At 47.7% G+C, this 16,673-nt stretch overlaps 1 protein-coding gene across 1 annotated transcript in view; it reads left to right on the forward strand.

The window, feature by feature from the left end:
• HUNK (hormonally up-regulated Neu-associated kinase) overlaps positions 1-16,673 on the forward strand; it is a 66,949-nt gene that overhangs the window by 16,981 nt on the left and 33,295 nt on the right. Inside the window, exons 4-5 of the mRNA XM_045525170.1 lie at positions 2,912-3,047; positions 15,644-15,771. Of these exons, the coding sequence (XP_045381126.1) occupies positions 2,912-3,047; positions 15,644-15,771 (264 nt within the window). The remainder of the gene's footprint in view (positions 1-2,911; positions 3,048-15,643; positions 15,772-16,673) is intronic.

Genomic DNA, 16,673 nt, shown 5'->3' on the forward strand with positions numbered 1-16,673 from the left:
TGTTAGAGCTCTTCGCTTGGCTCCCAGTTTTTTCATGACCAACTAACACTAAACAGCCTTAACTCACACCTGTCACTGAAAGAGACATTACACCACCCCCAGAGGCAAGTGGAAAGTGCATTTTGCTTGGGGGTTTCTTACCCTGGATTGGGCAATTTGGATCACAGGTGTCTACTCCTCTTTCTGTAACTTGAAAGCCCTTTGAACCTCCTTTTCTTCAAAGGAATTACCTAGTTGTTTTTTCAAAGGTGATTATAGCTATTAGCATTTCCTCTTAATAGTTTCTCTTTCTGTGAAAGAATTTTGTTTAAATAAATCTACTTAAGCCATGTTTCAAATTAACTATGATTACCAGGAGTAAGACTTGATTTAATCAGGATTTTTTTCCCCCCATCAAAAAAAAAAAAAAGGGAGTCTGATGTTTGGTAAATTTAGTATAATCTTAAAATGGAAGAGCTACAACTTAGAACAGTTTTGCACTTCAGCATTCCAGAGCAGTGTTCACTTGGGCGTTTTTTGCGATTCATTTTGTAGCTCTCAGAAAGTGGAGTGATAATTGGCTGATGTCTCTAACAAATCTAATTGAGGCAGACCCATGTGACATCGCTGGGAGGTGAACTTCTCTCTAGTTTCACAATTCTAATTATAGGCACATGTGTAAAATTTTAATAATTAACAATTATGAATGTGAAACGAACTAGTTGTTTCTCTACAATATATTTTAAATCAAGCCCTTTTGGCTGGATCAGCAAAAGTTACTTAAAATGCAGGTTCTAGCTCCTCCACTCCCCAAATCCTGGGCTAATTTATCTTCTGGAAACTGTGCTTAAGATAAGGCCAGACTCTGTTCCCAAACTTGCCTGGGACGTGGAGGGAGATCTGGTCTCTTATCTTGCCTCTCTCTGCCCTCTTCTGCTAACAAGCCCTTCTTTCTAGACCCAGGAGGCGGGAGGGGCAGGGGAGGGCAGGGGTGACGATGGCGGGAGATGAGGAAGTGAATGGAATGTGGCCTCCCTTGCTGTTAACACAACCCTGCTGAGATTAGGAACAGAGCCTTTTAGAGATACATTTTCTGGGACTCCAATGAGATTGGACCTCTAACATCGCCGTTCATAAAGCTTTCTTTAAAATGTTGCCCCAGATAATAGCATCTTTATTCCCTGGTGGAATTTTCCCACAGTAGGTGCTCTTTATGCAATCATGCATTTGTCCATTGATTTAAATTCTTTTAGGTTCATTTGCAAACCGGAAAACAATGAAACAATCCTCTAATTTAAAACAGGACATAATTTTTCTTCTTCTGAAAATATTCACCCCTCTTTCCTCCCACTTCAGTGTTAACTGCTGGGTGGGGTCTGAGAACAGGGTTCCTCAGGTTCCTTTTAACAAATTATCTTCCCCTAAGATAGGAATGCAGAGCTGCCTCCCTCCGCTGCCCCTGAAGCCTTCTCTTGTGCAGGATTTGCGCTGTCTCCTGGTGCTGGCTGGGCCTGTGGGAGAGGAAATGGGGGTGGGTGCAAAGGGAGAGAGGAGGAGGGAGGTTAAGAGAGAAAATGGAATCATAAAACAACAATAAGAGTTAAGTGTTTGAACATGTAGCAGTTTGGGTGATATTCAGAGCCTGACAGAATTTTTGGAGCTCTGCTTGGATGAGATTCTTTTTAGAAAAGCTGTTTCGTTACACAGCGTAAGCCAACGACTGTTGGAAACCTTTTTAATTGTGTCATCTTGATCCGTGGCGTGCTAGTAACTTCACGGACTCCCCGTCCTGGCTTGTACCCTGTTTCTCCTTTCCTCAGCTTCCCTACAACTTTCTTAATAGCCAGACGCTTTGCAGGCAGAGATGTGTTGGAGGGAAGGAGAAAATACAGTCATGAAACTATTCATAAATAGTGCCCATTGAGAAAGTGTGAGAGTTTTGTTCAAGACTTGGAGCCAGTCCCTGCCTGAGCCCTGCAGCCTGAGAGACTTCTGTGTGGGGAGGGCAGGTCCATAATATTTACACTGAAGTTCAAAGGATGAACTGTGATCTTAATTCTGAGATCAGCAAAGATTGAGGAAAGATATCAGGTGAGGGCATGGCACTAACAGCTCTCTAATTACCTGTCAGTTGCAGTATCTGCAAGATCAAAAGTAAACACAGCACAAAAGGCATAATAGACCCAAAGGAGCTTCAGATGCTCTGGGCTTTTCTTTCTCCTTACTGGTTACCTTAATCATCCAAGAACAAAGCAACGCCATGCAGTCACTTAGTCTAGTTTGCGCCATCTTTCCAGTGTTATTTTTCTAGCCAGCATTCACCGTTTTCTAAATGGTTGGAGTATATTTTTTTCCCCTCTTCAGATCACCATATGTGCTGAATACCTCTGGGGGGAATTTTTTAAAAGACTTTCATGAAGTGAAAACATTCAGCTGAAGAAGTCAACTGTAAATGGCCGGATCGTGTGTCACTGAGGGGGACGCAGACACCAGCCAGAGAAATCAATCTTCCTCCATCTTTTCCCCACGTGGCCACTTGGAAGTTAGCTAACTCCGAGCCCCTCTGCTTCTCCTCTCGTCCTGCCTTCGTCCTAGAAAGCAAAGCCTCTCTTTTTTTCCTGAATGACTCATTTATAAGATTTGATGAAAATAGTTTTCAGGTCAAGGTACCGTTAGCTCCAGCGAGCTTTTACTGTGAGGCCCGGTGTACAATGTTCCCAGCTAAGCCAGGGAACCACCACCTACATTCTTTTGTCTTGAGACTCATATCCAGAGGTTATGGTTTGCAGCTGCTGGGTTTGCCTTTTGGATGCTAAATGACGTGTTAGCCTGAGAGAGTGTTTCCTGCTGCCTTTCCCCACTCTTGCTTTACTCTCTCTGCATTTCTGCAGTTTTCTAATTTGGAACTTGTGTTGTTCTCCTCTCTTTGCAGACTTTGGTTTGAGCAACTGTGCGGGAATCCTGGGTTACTCCGACCCGTTCAGTACGCAGTGTGGCAGCCCTGCCTATGCCGCCCCCGAGCTGCTCGCCAGGAAGAAGTACGGCCCCAAAATCGACGTCTGGTCCATGTGAGTTATTGAGCTTCTAAGAGTGAAAGTTCCTCCTGCTGTCTACACAGCAACTTTCTTATGAAATAATGCTGGGTGATTGGCCAAGTATGTATTATATCTGTGGTCCCCAGACCCCAGGCTGTGGCCCTGTACCGGTCAGTGGCCTGTTAGGAACCAGGCCATGCATATTGTCTTCTATGAAACTTGGGAACCCGGCCACACAGCAAGAGGTGAGCGCCAGCGAAGCTTCATCTGTATTTACAGCCACTCCCCGTCGCTCACATCACCGCCTGAGCTCCGCATCCCTGCCAAGTCCATGGAAAAATTGTCTTCCTTGAAACTGGTCCCTGATGCCAAAAAGGTTGGGGACAGCTATGTTATATGATAGGCTCTGGAGTATCACTCAGGGATTCTTTGGGGTCTGGCTTTTCTACACAAACTGTCAGAGTGGCCTTTACCAAAACTCACTGAGGTGCTGGGGAGAGAAGTCATCAAAGTCCTGCCATCAGGATCTCACGTTTTGGCTTTGGGAATCACTCACGTCCCTCCCTCCTGCCCGAGCTTCCCGTCGCCATCCGCATGAGCCTCCACGCGGTGCCTGGCCCCCGCCCCTGCGGGCCTCGCTCTGCCTACCTCTCCTGGTCCTTGCGCACTTCCCCGCCCTCTGCCTGCGGTGCTTCGGCCACCGTGTCCTCTCTCTTGTCTCTCCCAGCCCTGGGCTTTGCACTTGCGATTTCCTTTGCCTGGAACGTGTTTCCAGCTCTTCAGACAGACTGCCTGTTCCCTGCTCCAGTCTTAATCCAGCAGCACCACTGCTGAAAACATCTCTGTGTTCCCTGCCAGAGGGTCCCCCATACCCTCTCCGCACCCCTTCAATGTCCTCTTCAGCGCCTCTCCCTGCCTGTCGTTTTCCTGTCTGTGAATCTGTCCCTTGTCTGTCTCCCCAGTGGGCAAGGACGCTGCATGAGGGGAGGGACCTCACTGGCCTGGTTCGCCCTTTTATTCCCTGGTGTTCACCCACCAGGTGCAAATGCAATGAATATTTGAAGGAGTGAATCCCCGGTTGCTGCAGGGGCACCAGGCCTCGCTTAGGCTCTGGTCGGGGAGCCCAGGTCCCTGCCAGTCCTGGGGAGTGAGCCCCCTCACCATCTGCTGTGTGTGACCACATAAGAGCCATGGGGAATCCTGGATCCGGGGTAGGACTAAATTCCTTGCTGTGGGAAGATGGGCTCTAGACAGACAGAGAGTGAGATCCCAATCCTGCCTGTAATCCCAGCACTTTGGGAGGCCGAGGATGGAGGATTGCTTGAGGCCAGGAGTTCGAGACCAGCCTGGGCAGCATAGCAAGACCCCATCTCTAAAGAAAAGTAGACACTGGAGATGAGAGGGGCTGGTTTGAATGCAGGGTGTGTTGACCTGGAACATTCTGGAATTCCCTTGCCTCTCTCCATCCTCACTGCACTACCCTCATCCAGGTTGGCTGAGAAGCTAACGTTCGATGAGTGCTCAGTGTATGCCAGACACTATGTCACTTCAGTTTCACAATCACCCAGTGAAATCATTACTCTCTGTTATGCTATTTTATAAGAAGAAAACCATTATGAGAGAAACTAATAAAATTGCCAAGGTCACGAAGCTACTAAGTGGTGGAGCTGGGCTTGAACCAGGCAGTGTCCTTTCAGGGTCTCAGACACAGTACTGGCTCCTGAACGTGCTGTGTGAGGTGCTTGCCTGCCCTGGGGCCTCATTGGAGCCATTCCTCTCTCCCTGTCCCCTGCCGCTCTCTCGCCAGCCCAGCCTGGGATCCTGTTCCTTGGACACAGCCAACCCCCGCTATGTTCCTGCCCTTGCAAGCACCATTCCTTCAGCTTGCAATTCTTTTTCCTGGCCCTGCACCCTTCCCCTTTCCCTCTTGTTTGTTTGGGTGCTGGTGCCCTGGACAGCCCTCCCATGTCCCCCTGGCCCCCTGCTCCCTGTGTTCCCAGCCCTCACCGTGTGATCACTGTCCACCTGCTAGAACCCCTGGGCTGCAGCTGGGGGGCAGGGACCACTTGGCTTGTTCCCAGGTTTCTCAGCACCTGACACGGAGCCTGGAGAAAGGGAGGGAAGAAAAAAGGAGGGGGGAGGAAGGGAGGGAGGGAGAAATAAGGACAGAGGGGGGGCGGGTCTTTCACCCAGAGGAGCAGGAGCTGGAAGGTCAGGGAGAGGCTGAAGCTGGCGGAGAAAGCAACATAAATGTGAATCAGCTCAAGGGTTTAGAAGCGACAGGAGCTCAGGACGTTCTGGCTGGAGACTGAGAAGAAGCGGAGACAGAATGGGATGCAGAGGGGTACGGAATTCCCGGACTTTCCCGGAAAGGGCCAGCTCTCCTGGAGCCCTGGCTAAGAGGGGGTGAGATAAGGCAGGGTCAGCCCCTGTTCCTGAGCGCCTGGGGGCTCTGCTGAATCACCCCCGGTGCTCAGGACCGTCCTGCGAGGCATGGCTCTCACCCACATTTTGCACAGACAGAAGAGAGCGGTGAGTGTGGCCCAGAGGTGCACGCGCAGCCCGTCAGCGGTGGGGCCAGGCTTAGCTGAAGCCTGAGCTCTGGGTCTCCCCGGAGGTGTGGTCTGGGGTGCAGGCTGCATGTGGAAAGTGTGTGGCGTGGACCTGGTGGGATGGAGCTGGCAGCAGCGGCAGAGGACACCTTCTCTTCGGGGTGTCTGAGTGGCTTCGCAGGCATCACTAGTCAAAACTCTTTTTAAACTCTGTCCAGGTAGGCCTCAGAATCTTTCTCAACACAGCCCTCCTGGCAGCCAGTACCAGTGGATCAGAGTCACACACGAGAGGAAATCTGTCTGGGTTTCTTCCAGTACTTACGAATTCTAAGTGTCTGGCACGCTGTCTTCCCTCAATAAATGTATTGAATGGATGAATACGAATGTGTGAGGCTATAATCACCTTTTTAACAGTTAGGGAAGTCATTCATGCTAAATGGAAAGCTATGAAAAGGAGAATTTGTGCGCCAAAATTCAAAATGTTATAGAAGCCTGGAAAACCAAGAGGCTCCTCCCACCCCTTGGGTGTTATATGACTATGGGGACGGGGAGGGGGCGGGAGACGTAATGACTGTGTAGGGAAGAAGTCCGTCGATTGCAGAGCAGGTGACGGTTTGCTCCTGAGGTCCTGCCCTCCAGGGGGCTGGACAGTACGGTGTTGTCCTCAGTTTTCATGGTGACAAGACTCAGCCCGTGAGGGGACCCCTTCCAGACCGTGGCTGATGCGGCAGGCATGTCCCGCAAGTCGAGAGCTGCCGGCGGGAAGGAGCCACGGGCGGAGTCAGAGCTGGAGGAGGCGCCGGGCTGAGGCCTGTGACGAGTGTCACAGCACTGCTCAAAAGCAGCATGGGACCTCCGTCCCCGCCAGCTAATGGTGACATGGGAGCACACAGTTTTCCTGTCTGGAGACATACAAAGGGAGATGAAAGGCACAGGCTGCCAACAGGTCAGTTTGAAGCTCAGACTTCATTTTTGTTCCTTCTGCCAAGTCACTTGGCCAGGGACAAGCACTGACACTTAGTGACCACAGATCTTCCGTTTCTCAGTTTGGGGCCCCATGATGAAAATAAAGAGATCTGTCCCCCAGTGCAGGTCGTTTCCATTCCACCTGGCCCGCTGCCACCTGCTCTGTCTCTGTCCATGAACCAGAAGCAGTGACTCCGCTGGCAGTACCGGAAGGAGGAGGGGGCTGGAGGGCTGCGTTGAGGGGGATTCTGAGGCCTACCTGGGCAGAGGACCAGGACGCCTGGACACTTCAGGGGCTGTCCTTCCAGCCAGGGAGCAGCTCACTTCCCGTCCCCACGCTGGCCCCTGGCGCCATTGGGCTGCTTCTGGGGCAGCTGGACATTTCTTGGCTTCGTTGTACTTTTCTTTTCCTAAGAAGGTGACGTACGGCTGCAGGTGCTCTGTGAAATAAAGCACCATATGTGCAAGCCTGTGAGGAGTGGTGGCACCGTGGGGACAGGGTCTTTCAGCTCACCGTGGCGTGGCTCTGGAGGGCCATGTCGGATCTCCAGGTGGACCAGAAACTGAAGGCCCAAGAGCCCCTGTTCTGGTGCCCCACGGTGAGGATTCAGGGAGGAGAGTCTCCCCTTGCTGTGACCATGAGGGACTGTGTTTTATTCTTTCTTATAAATGAGGTTAACCTGGGGCAACCAGCTCCCTGGAGCGCTTCCGTAGGGGATGAGGCCACAGGACCTGTGCTGAATTCGCAGGGATGGCCCACATTAGCCTAGGAAACAAAAGGAAACTGTGTGTCTTGCTCTGTTTTGTGCTGCTATAACAGCATACCTGAGACTGGGTAATTGATAGAGAACAGAAATTTATTTTCTTCAAGCTCTAGAGGCTGGGAAGTCCAAGGTCAAGGTGCCAGAGGTTCAGCTGTCTGGCAAAGGCTGCTCTCTGCTTCCAAGGGGACTCCTTGATGCTGCGTCCTCTGGAAGGGGGAACGCTGTGTCCTCACGTGGCTCGAGGTGGAAGCACGAGAGGGGTGAATGCTGTGTGAGGCCTCTTTTATAAAGGCCTTAATCCCATTCACAAGGGAGCAGCCGTCATAGCCTAATCACCTGGTAAAGGCCCTACCTCCTGACGCCATCACACTGGCAGTTAAGTTTCAACACTTGAATTTTGGAGGGGACACATTCAAACTGCAGCACTGTGTGAGCTGTCTCTGCACACACATGGTGTGCCAGAAATTTGTTCATCCAGTAAATATTGGCAGTGCCAGGCACTGTGCCGGGTCCTGTGTGCAGGTGGTGAGTTAGATGCCTTAGTCAGTCCTGGCTCCTGTAATGACATTTCCCAAAAATGTGGCCCTTTTTCTCCTTTTTTTTTTTTTTTTTTTGAATCTGACATACTTACCTACTGCTATGGACCAAATTGCAATTAATATGTTGAAACCCAAACCCCCAATGTGATGGCATTTGGTGGTGGGGCCTTTGGGAGGGGATTAGGTTTGAATAATGTAATGAGGGTGGGACCCCATGGTGAGGTTAGTGCCCGTATAAGAAGAGACACCAGAGATCTTGCACAGGCTCTCTGTCTCTGCCACGTGGGCACACAGTGAGAAGGGGGCCCTACAGGCCAGGAAGAGGACCCTCACCCTGAACACACTGGCACCCTGATCTCAGACTTCCGGCCTCCAGAACTGTGAGAAAGTACATGTCTGTTGTTTGAGCCACCAAGTCTGCGCCATTTTGTTGTGGCAGCCTGAGCCGACTAAGACACCTGCTTACCTATAAGTCTCACCTATAAGCAAATGCCATGTGTCCCGTGAGGCAGAGGAGGCAGCCATGACTGCTTAGCTGGATTAAGTCAAGAAGGTGTCGTGGGAGAGAGAGTTTAATCTGCTCCTGAGGGATGAGTGGAGTTGGCCAGGGGGAGGGGAGGCGGGAAGCTTTCCAGGCAGAGGGAACTGCATGTGCAAAGGCTGGAAGGTGTGAAATATCTGACTGCTATTGCTCTTAATCTTGACGAGCACACAAAAGTTCAAAGCCTCCTTTAAGAGATTAATTTTCTTCTGCTTTGGGGTATTGTGTCTGAGATATGGGTTAGGTTTCTGTTTGGTGCCCATGACTTTGCTGGCAGAATTGGAAGTGGAAAACCCAAAGAGAAGTTAATTTAGAAGGCTGTTTAAAAAGAGAGTGAAAACGGAACCAGTTTTCTCCCTGGGTTAGACACTTAATATAAAACGTCTTCTCTTTTTATTGCTCTGAAACAACAACAGAATGACAAGTTCACTTCCCAAATCCAAAGCACCCCACTTCCCCCAAAGGTTTTGGATGGATGATAGGAACTTTCTCTGTGATTTCTGAGACTGATTTGGAAAGATAATCAGCCTGTCATTGAAGGAAACCTTGAGAAAGAAAACTCTTCCTCACAAATAGGGTCCCCCAGACCCTCCGGGAGTGAAGCAGGAATTAACAACGGAAACGGAAACTGGTGCATTCTTTCTTGGAGGTCTTCCATTATTTCCAATTGTCATTATTTTGGGGACCATAAAAATACCCCTAAAATCATTCACTTCTTTCCTTTAGGTGACTGAAATATGATGTGTGTATGCATATATATATGTGTGTGTTTGTATATATGTATGTGTGTATATACACACACACGCACACATATATCTCCAAGGAAATGAACTTTGAAATTTCAGACATAAAAACAGAACAAAAATGTTTATTCTGGTGCATCAAACCCTTATTATTGCTATTTGACTTTTCCTCAGAGTGGCATATATGCCAATTCTAAAAAACTTGAATGCAGATGTACTTTTTAATTGAAAAGAACCAAAATTAACTTTAGTGTCAGAATATTACAATGCTTGTTTGCAACCTCCAGTGAATCACTACAGGTGAGGAAAACGGAAATTGAGAGTTCTGTCCTCAAAGGATTGAGAATGCAACAATTTTGTGACCAAAGCTGTTCTTTGCTCTCACTGGGGCCCCTGGGGTGGGTGAAGCGTTTGTGTGAAGACACGGTGCCTTGTGGAGAGCCATGCACAACACACTCAGATCACCTTCCTAGCTCATTGAATCTGTTTTCACTTATTGGGAAAAAACCCGTATCCCCAGTACCATACCTTTGGGGAGGCAAGTTGACCAAGAGTCGCCATCTTGTTTCCAGCTTTTCTGTCTCCAGAGAGAACTAGGTGTTCAGGAGGGAGAGCGAGAGAATTTGTTCCAGGCCTCAGATGCAGTGTTTTGTAAAAGTACTGTGAGATACCATCAGCTACTGGCAGGGGTCAAATAGAGGATGGTTTTGTATACTCCCCTCAAAATGAAGGACGTCAGGAGAAAGAGGTGGGAAGAAGAAACTCATGACTCCTTTTGGGAAGTTTAGGGCTTTTGACTTTAAAGAGAGAAGCTTCCTTTAGCTTCTGAGGTTTTCTAGTTATAAAATCCAAGACTTTTTTAGTTATAAAATCCATGTGTATTTAACATAGAAGAGGAGAAAGATGAAAGGAAAAGCAACAAAAGTCTTCAAATCCCCAAGAAAATAATTTCTTGCTAAACACAGACCATTCAATGGAGCGATGGTGAAGTCTGAGATTTTCCAAATGGATGACTCTGTTCCTGTTCTACTTTTGAGACCTTAAATTGGAAGTTGTATTACTGCAAGTTGGCGCTGAAAGGTGGAAAGGCATTGCTTTCAGGTGGAGAGTTATTTTTAATTTTTCCAAGGCATTTTCTTTCTTAAAGAATGACACGGAATCAAGGTGTGTCCGTTGAAGGTGCTCTCAGCTGCAGTCTGATGTGAACTGGGCAGTCCCTGAGGCTTCTGTGCACCTGCCCTGCAAGGACAAGTGAGCAGGTCCTCTGCCTGCTCTGTGGCTCTGCCCATTGCATCTGGTTAAAGTCGCCGGTGACTTCTCCAGGGAGCTGTGACTCTGTGTCTTCTTTCTTTGGGATGGCAGGTGATACCCAAACTTTTCTTCCAGGGAATATTTTTGGTTACCACACTAGATATCAGGGCCACCATTTGGCTTCTGAGTTAATTCCAAAGATTCCACATTTGTGGTTCTTGGGGCCTGTTTCCCTCTCCTGCCAGCTGCCCCTCAGCAGCTCTCTTTCCTCCTCTGGGACATCAGAGTAGTCCACGCTGCCCAGTATCTGGATTTTCTTCCACCCAGCAATGACTCACCCTTCTTTCTTCCTGCTGGGAAAACCCTAGTCGTGTTTGCTTGGTGCCCTTGCTCACCCCAGTCTCCTGTCGTGCTCGTTCTTTAAGGCTGTCTTTGATTCTTGGGAATCCCACGTCTGCCACGGAGAATCAGAGAAAAGCCCCTGGGCCATATTTCAAAAGACCCATCAGGAAATTCTGAGCATGTTTTGAAACTCCTACTAATTCTATGGGATTACAGAGGTTTATAAACCACATTCCACATTTTTCCCTTGGTATTCTCACATACTTCTGAAATGTCAAAGGGACTAGATTTCTCTATATTCAGATATTAAACATGTATGGAAACTCTCAGGGAGAAGAATTAAGATGCTCACTGTGGTTTCCCTTTTAAAATCTCCTAGCTAGGATTGTATGACTATTAATGGAGGTTTCCATTATTATTTGGCAATAGAATGCAAATATAATTGCATCTTTTCTCCTATTATTTTTAAAAAAGTTTTCTGGTGAAACAATAGGTCACTCTCATAAAGCACTTAATGTATGCCCAGGACAGCATTTGGCCCTTTCTGTGGCCTAGTTCATGTGAGCCCCTTCCAACCTGAGAGGGAGGTAACATTATTATCCACATTTTATAGATGAGAGACCTTAGGATGAAAGAGGTAGGTCTTCTTCAAGGATTTGTGGCTGCTTTTCTTGATGGTAAACTCCTCCAAGAGACATGAAATTCTAGAGTCCGTCTGCAAAGCCATCAGTCAGAGTCACTATCACAGCCCCTCGCTCGGTCCTGGTCAGAGCCGGCATGTGGAGTTCACTGGAGCTGTCCATCAGACAAGCAGCTGTTAATTTCGTCTGTGGTCCCAGCCAGATAATGGAGAGAGGGAAAGGCCAATGTGATAGGAAGTGACTTGAGGAGATTTTGGTCATCTTTTGAAGCTAGGCAGTGACAGGAGGCCAGCAGTTTGGTGTCTCAAGGTCTCCTTGAAGAAAGAAACTTTGACAAAGGGTTTGGAGTTGGTCCTCTGGCCTCCTACACTCCCCAAACCCCTTTAGTTGGGTGGGTTCCTTTCCCGTTACCATGACATCCTACCTTTCAGAGGCATTCTGTGCTGTAAGATGCACCCCCACCTGTGATAGGAAGCTGTGTGTCCGTTAAAGGTAGAAGGAAATATAAAAGGTCATCATAGGGCAGTATTCTGCAGTCTCGAGGATTGTACACTGTCCTTTTAAAGGAAGAACATTCTTGATAACTCTGTGTGCTGACTCGAGGTATTTTTATTTAAATGTTACTTACAAGTGCACGAGCCCAAAATTAAACTCACTTTATTTATGGCCAACTAAAAAACCAAAGCTCATTTACGAGTTAAATATAACTGAGACTCAAAGAACCCCAAAATATTCAAATTAGCAACATTAATTTAATGCAGCGGCTGATGTTTTGTGGGAAGCGAATTGCTGTGCGCAGTGTGAGTTACTTCTCACTGTTGGGCGCAGGTTCTTTGAGCTTATCAGGCCCATGTTGTGCTGACTCAACACACACGCATACTTTTCACTTTTCCAGTGGCTTTCAAACTTAAGTGTGCATCAGAAACACGTGGGGGGCTTGCAAAAGCACCCCCAGAGTTTCTGACTCAGTAGGTCTGGAGTGGCACCCAAGAACATGCATTGTCAACAAGTTCTTAGGTGGTGTTAATGCTGCTGGTCTGAGGACCATACTTTGGGAACCGCCCCCTATCGCACTGTTCCAATTATCAGGAGACTTTTTTTCCTGCAGATGTAAGCACAGATGCGTCACTGACAAATTTACGCCTGCTCCTTTCTCATTAGGCTGTGACAATACAAGTGATGTTTTTTTTGCAAAAATTATGCATTCGTAAACAAATGCAAAAGCAGGAACTGAAACGGAGTGTGTGTACGGTAGAAGGAGTTCTTGGTTATATGGTGGGCATCTGATGCCCCCGGCTGTGCTTTGTCAAATGTTTTAGTATGTCACCAAAAAGAAAATCAAAATTAGAACTGCCAACCACTTGAGCATGTGTCCGTGCACCTCACTTTGAGAAACACTGCATGAGTTGGGCATAATAAAACACTTATCTGCAGGAAAAAATGATATTGTGTAAGCACTAGGCTCTGCAGCTTTACGTACAACTGTTAGAGCCAAGATTAGGCACACAGAGGCGGTGAACAGGGACAGAATTTTTTTTTCCCTTTAGCTCAATTCACTCCAGCTCTGTTGAAGTATTAGGTCTTTGCTACAGAGCATAATAACTTTAAACTTACTAACTGCATGAACCCGCTGGTGTGTATTCAGGGCAGAGAGCTGGATTGTTGAGGGGACTCCAAACGGTGTCATATAAAGCACAGACAAAGGGCCTGAGGTCCCCAGCCTGGAGAAGACCCAGAAGGGTAGGAAGATCCTGGTTCCAGTTTTTAAATATGTGCAGTGCGAACCACGGAAGAGCAACTGGTCTTGCTCCCCAAGCAGTGGGTAGAAGATGTAGACTTCGGCTTAGTATTGGGAAGTGTTCCTCATGCACAGAGTTGCCTGAGTGAATGGGTTGGCTCAGGAGTGTTGGAACAGCCTGTCTTGGAGGCTGTTCAGTGTCCCCCAAAACAAGTTTGTGAGATGTCCCAGAGGGTTTCCGTCCATAAAAGCCATGTGTCCAAGGCCTCTTTGTATGCAGAAATTCCATAATGTTGGGGCCACTTTAGCTTTCCCTCTTATCAGTCTCCAAGAATTCTCCAAAGCAAGGATGTTTAGCTCTACCTCAAACATGCCCCAAATGCAGCATTGTGCAGTAGGTTCTCAAACGTATCACCAGCCCTAATCCTCCTTCCCTCCACACCCAGCTATCGCTCCTTCCTACTTCCTCAGTCCTGCCCCTGTTACCACCATCGGTCCAGCTTCCCAAGTTTTGCCATTGAGCACGTGCCCCCAAAGGTCCCCATTTTGTCTTCGCCTCTGCCTTTCTGTTGCGCGCCACCACTCCCATTCCAACTTTTAGAGCAACCTGCGGGATTTACTGCTGTAGTTTGCTGCTTTCCATTGTGAACCTTTTTAATCCACTTGTACAAAATGACCGCTCCCCAGATTATTTGACCATAGAGCTTTTATTCACCTAACATCTCCTTCTCCCCTGGGGATGTGTTCCGCTGTGCACGCAGGTAAATGTTGCTCAGGACAGCTGTGTGTGTGTCCTGTTCATTCCCATCTCCGTTTCTTTCTCTCCTCGTAGCCGGCCCACCAGCCAAAGGCACATGAGTTCCCAGGCACAGACTCACCACCTGAGAGATCTCCCTTCTTCTTATAATTTATAAATCCTCTCTCTCCCTTAATCGAACCCTTTTGTGGTCAGAAGCCACATAGCTCAGCATTTTCTTCCTCCCTTTGCGCTCACACCTCTCGAAAGGATCGTGCTCATTTATTTGTTTATGTGTTGACAGCCCATCTCCTTCCCTGCTCTAAAGCCAGGTGGGCAGGTCCTTCCCGGGCTCCCCGGTGCCTGGCGCCTATAACCCTGCCTGGGGCAGGGAGCCGTCCAGCAAGTATCTGCGGAATGAATGTTTATGTATCTGTCTCCTTCACTCGAACTGTGAGTTCAGAGCAGGAACTGGGTCTTAGCGTATGTCTGAAATTTGAGAATGGTCTCTGCCTAGGCCCCGGTACCTGTCATTATCTGGAATGCCATAATTCAGAGGTGCCTCCATGGAATTGGGCCTCAAGGGTCTTAATTTCAGTCCCATTGGATTTGTTTTGACTGGAAATCTTATTGCCTGTTTTTAAAGCAGGTTCCCTCGGGCGCTTTTGAACACTGGAGACCTCTTGGTAGGCAGGCATTTCATCCCCATCAGGAAATCTCATCAAAATGATATTAGGTTTGCACATCAGGAAAATAAAAATCCTCTGAGAAGATGTTGCTGTTCTCTAGATTGGCTTTGGATATAAGCAGTTAAGCCCACTCAGAAGGTATTTCAACCACATCTGAGATACTGAGGTCAGGGCTGGTGGCAGAGTCTCACAGTAAACAATAAAATTAAAAAGTAAAGAGGGAAAGGAGACCTCCACAGGAATTTCTGTAGTTATAAGTCAAAGCAAAATTTAAGAGTAGAGCAAAACACTGGGGTTTGGTATGAGGCTTCGTTTCAGAGGGTATGAAATGGTGCCCCGGCTCACCAGCTAGCTAGCTGTGACTGGTGCTCCCAGGCAGGGCCTTTCTCTGCATTTTTTTTTTTTTTTTTTGAGACAGAGCTTTGCTCTGTTGCGCGGGCTAGAGTGCCGTGGTATCAGCCTAGCTCACAGCAACCTCAAACTCCTGGACTTAAACCATCCTCCTGCCTCAGCCCCCCGGAGTAGCTGGGACTACAGGCATGTGCCACCATACCCAGCTAATTTTTTCTATTTTTAATAGAGATGGGGTCTCACTCTTGCTCAGGCTGGTCTCAAATTCCTGAACTCAAGCGATCCTCCCACCTCAGCCTCCCAGAGTGCTAGGATTACAGGCGTGAGCCACCACACCCAGCCTCTCTGCATTTTTTTGATCTGGTCTCTTCCAAGTTCCACCTTGTAAGCCACCCTTGGAGAACCACGTAATGACAGGACTACTCTTATTTGAGGTTCCTAACATCTCCCAGGTGTTTCTCCCATCATCTGGTCCAGGCGTCCTGCTGTTGACATCTTCCTACCACAGCATTCGGAGAGGGCAGAGGGTCCTGGCTCCCCTCTAGGAGGTGGCTTTTGCTGTTCTTTAAACTGCTGTTTATCTCCGTGGTCCCCTGTCTGAGATGTCACACTCAGTGCTCCCACCTGAGCCTTTATCGTGATGTTGAGCGTTATAGAAAGACAACTGTGCAGAGGGCTGAGGGCAGCATGGAAGCTTCCTCTAAGCCCGTGTGCTCTTTGTCTTGCCCTCCCTGGGGCCTGATTCTGGTCTCACTCATCACTGTCTCTCTTTCCAGAGGCGTGAACATGTATGCCATGCTGACTGGGACGCTGCCCTTCACGGTGGAGCCGTTCAGTCTTCGGGCTTTGTACCAGAAGATGGTGGACAAGGAAATGAACCCCCTCCCCACCCAGCTCTCCACAGGTAACACCCTTGCCGCTCCGGATGAGGCCTCAGGAGTTTTATTCTGTCTGGTTTGGGTCCATTTGTGAAGCAGTGTTTGTTTTGCAGCAATGGTGTTATGACTACTCCATGACTGAGTTTCTTCCTAGTGTTAAAACTAAATCTCAAGAGGTGGTTGGGTTTCCGTCTCCAAGCAGCCACTCGCTGCATCTCACCTGTACCCTTTCCTGTTCTGTTCTAATTTCAAACCCCTCACTTCCTTCTTCCTCCTTCTGCACAAAACACGCAGGTCAAAAGGATCTAATAGTCTGCATTTGAAAAATAATCGCGGGCTTGATTGTCTTAAAACTCACCATATAATGTTGACTTGGAAAAGAGGGTTTGTAATCACATTTCTATTGTGTCTTCTTTAGTCAATTCACTGTACAGAAATATTGATTTCATTCACCTTGGGTCTGTGATTTGTTTTGTTAGTTGAGTTTCCGAGCCTGTTCAAAAGCTTTGAGATATACGTAGCGTCAGTTACTTTGTTAGACGAAATCATCAGGTGTATTTGAAAACTATTCTCAAACTTCACCTGGTTCGCATTTCAGTAAACAGTTTGCGTTGAGGTTTGGTTTCAAATCCAGTAAATTAGTACAATTTGTTCTTTTGTTTGGTTCACAGTTCACAGTTCAAGTTTCTGGCCTCAGTGTGGCTTTGATGATCATTTAATTGACGCTTAGAATAAACTCAGCTTTACTGAGATGAGTCTTTTGACCTAAAAAAAAAAAAGTAATTATTTAACTTCAACTTATGATACATGGTTAACACATAGCATTTTATTTCACCGCTTTTATGTATTTTTCTCTTGAATTTATACAGCCACGTATAAAGCTGAGCTTGAGTTTATCCATGCCAAATGGAATCCAAGCTGAAATGCA

This window comes from Lemur catta, chromosome 1, assembly GCF_020740605.2.
Source record: "Lemur catta isolate mLemCat1 chromosome 1, mLemCat1.pri, whole genome shotgun sequence".
NCBI lineage: Eukaryota > Metazoa > Chordata > Mammalia > Primates > Lemuridae > Lemur > Lemur catta.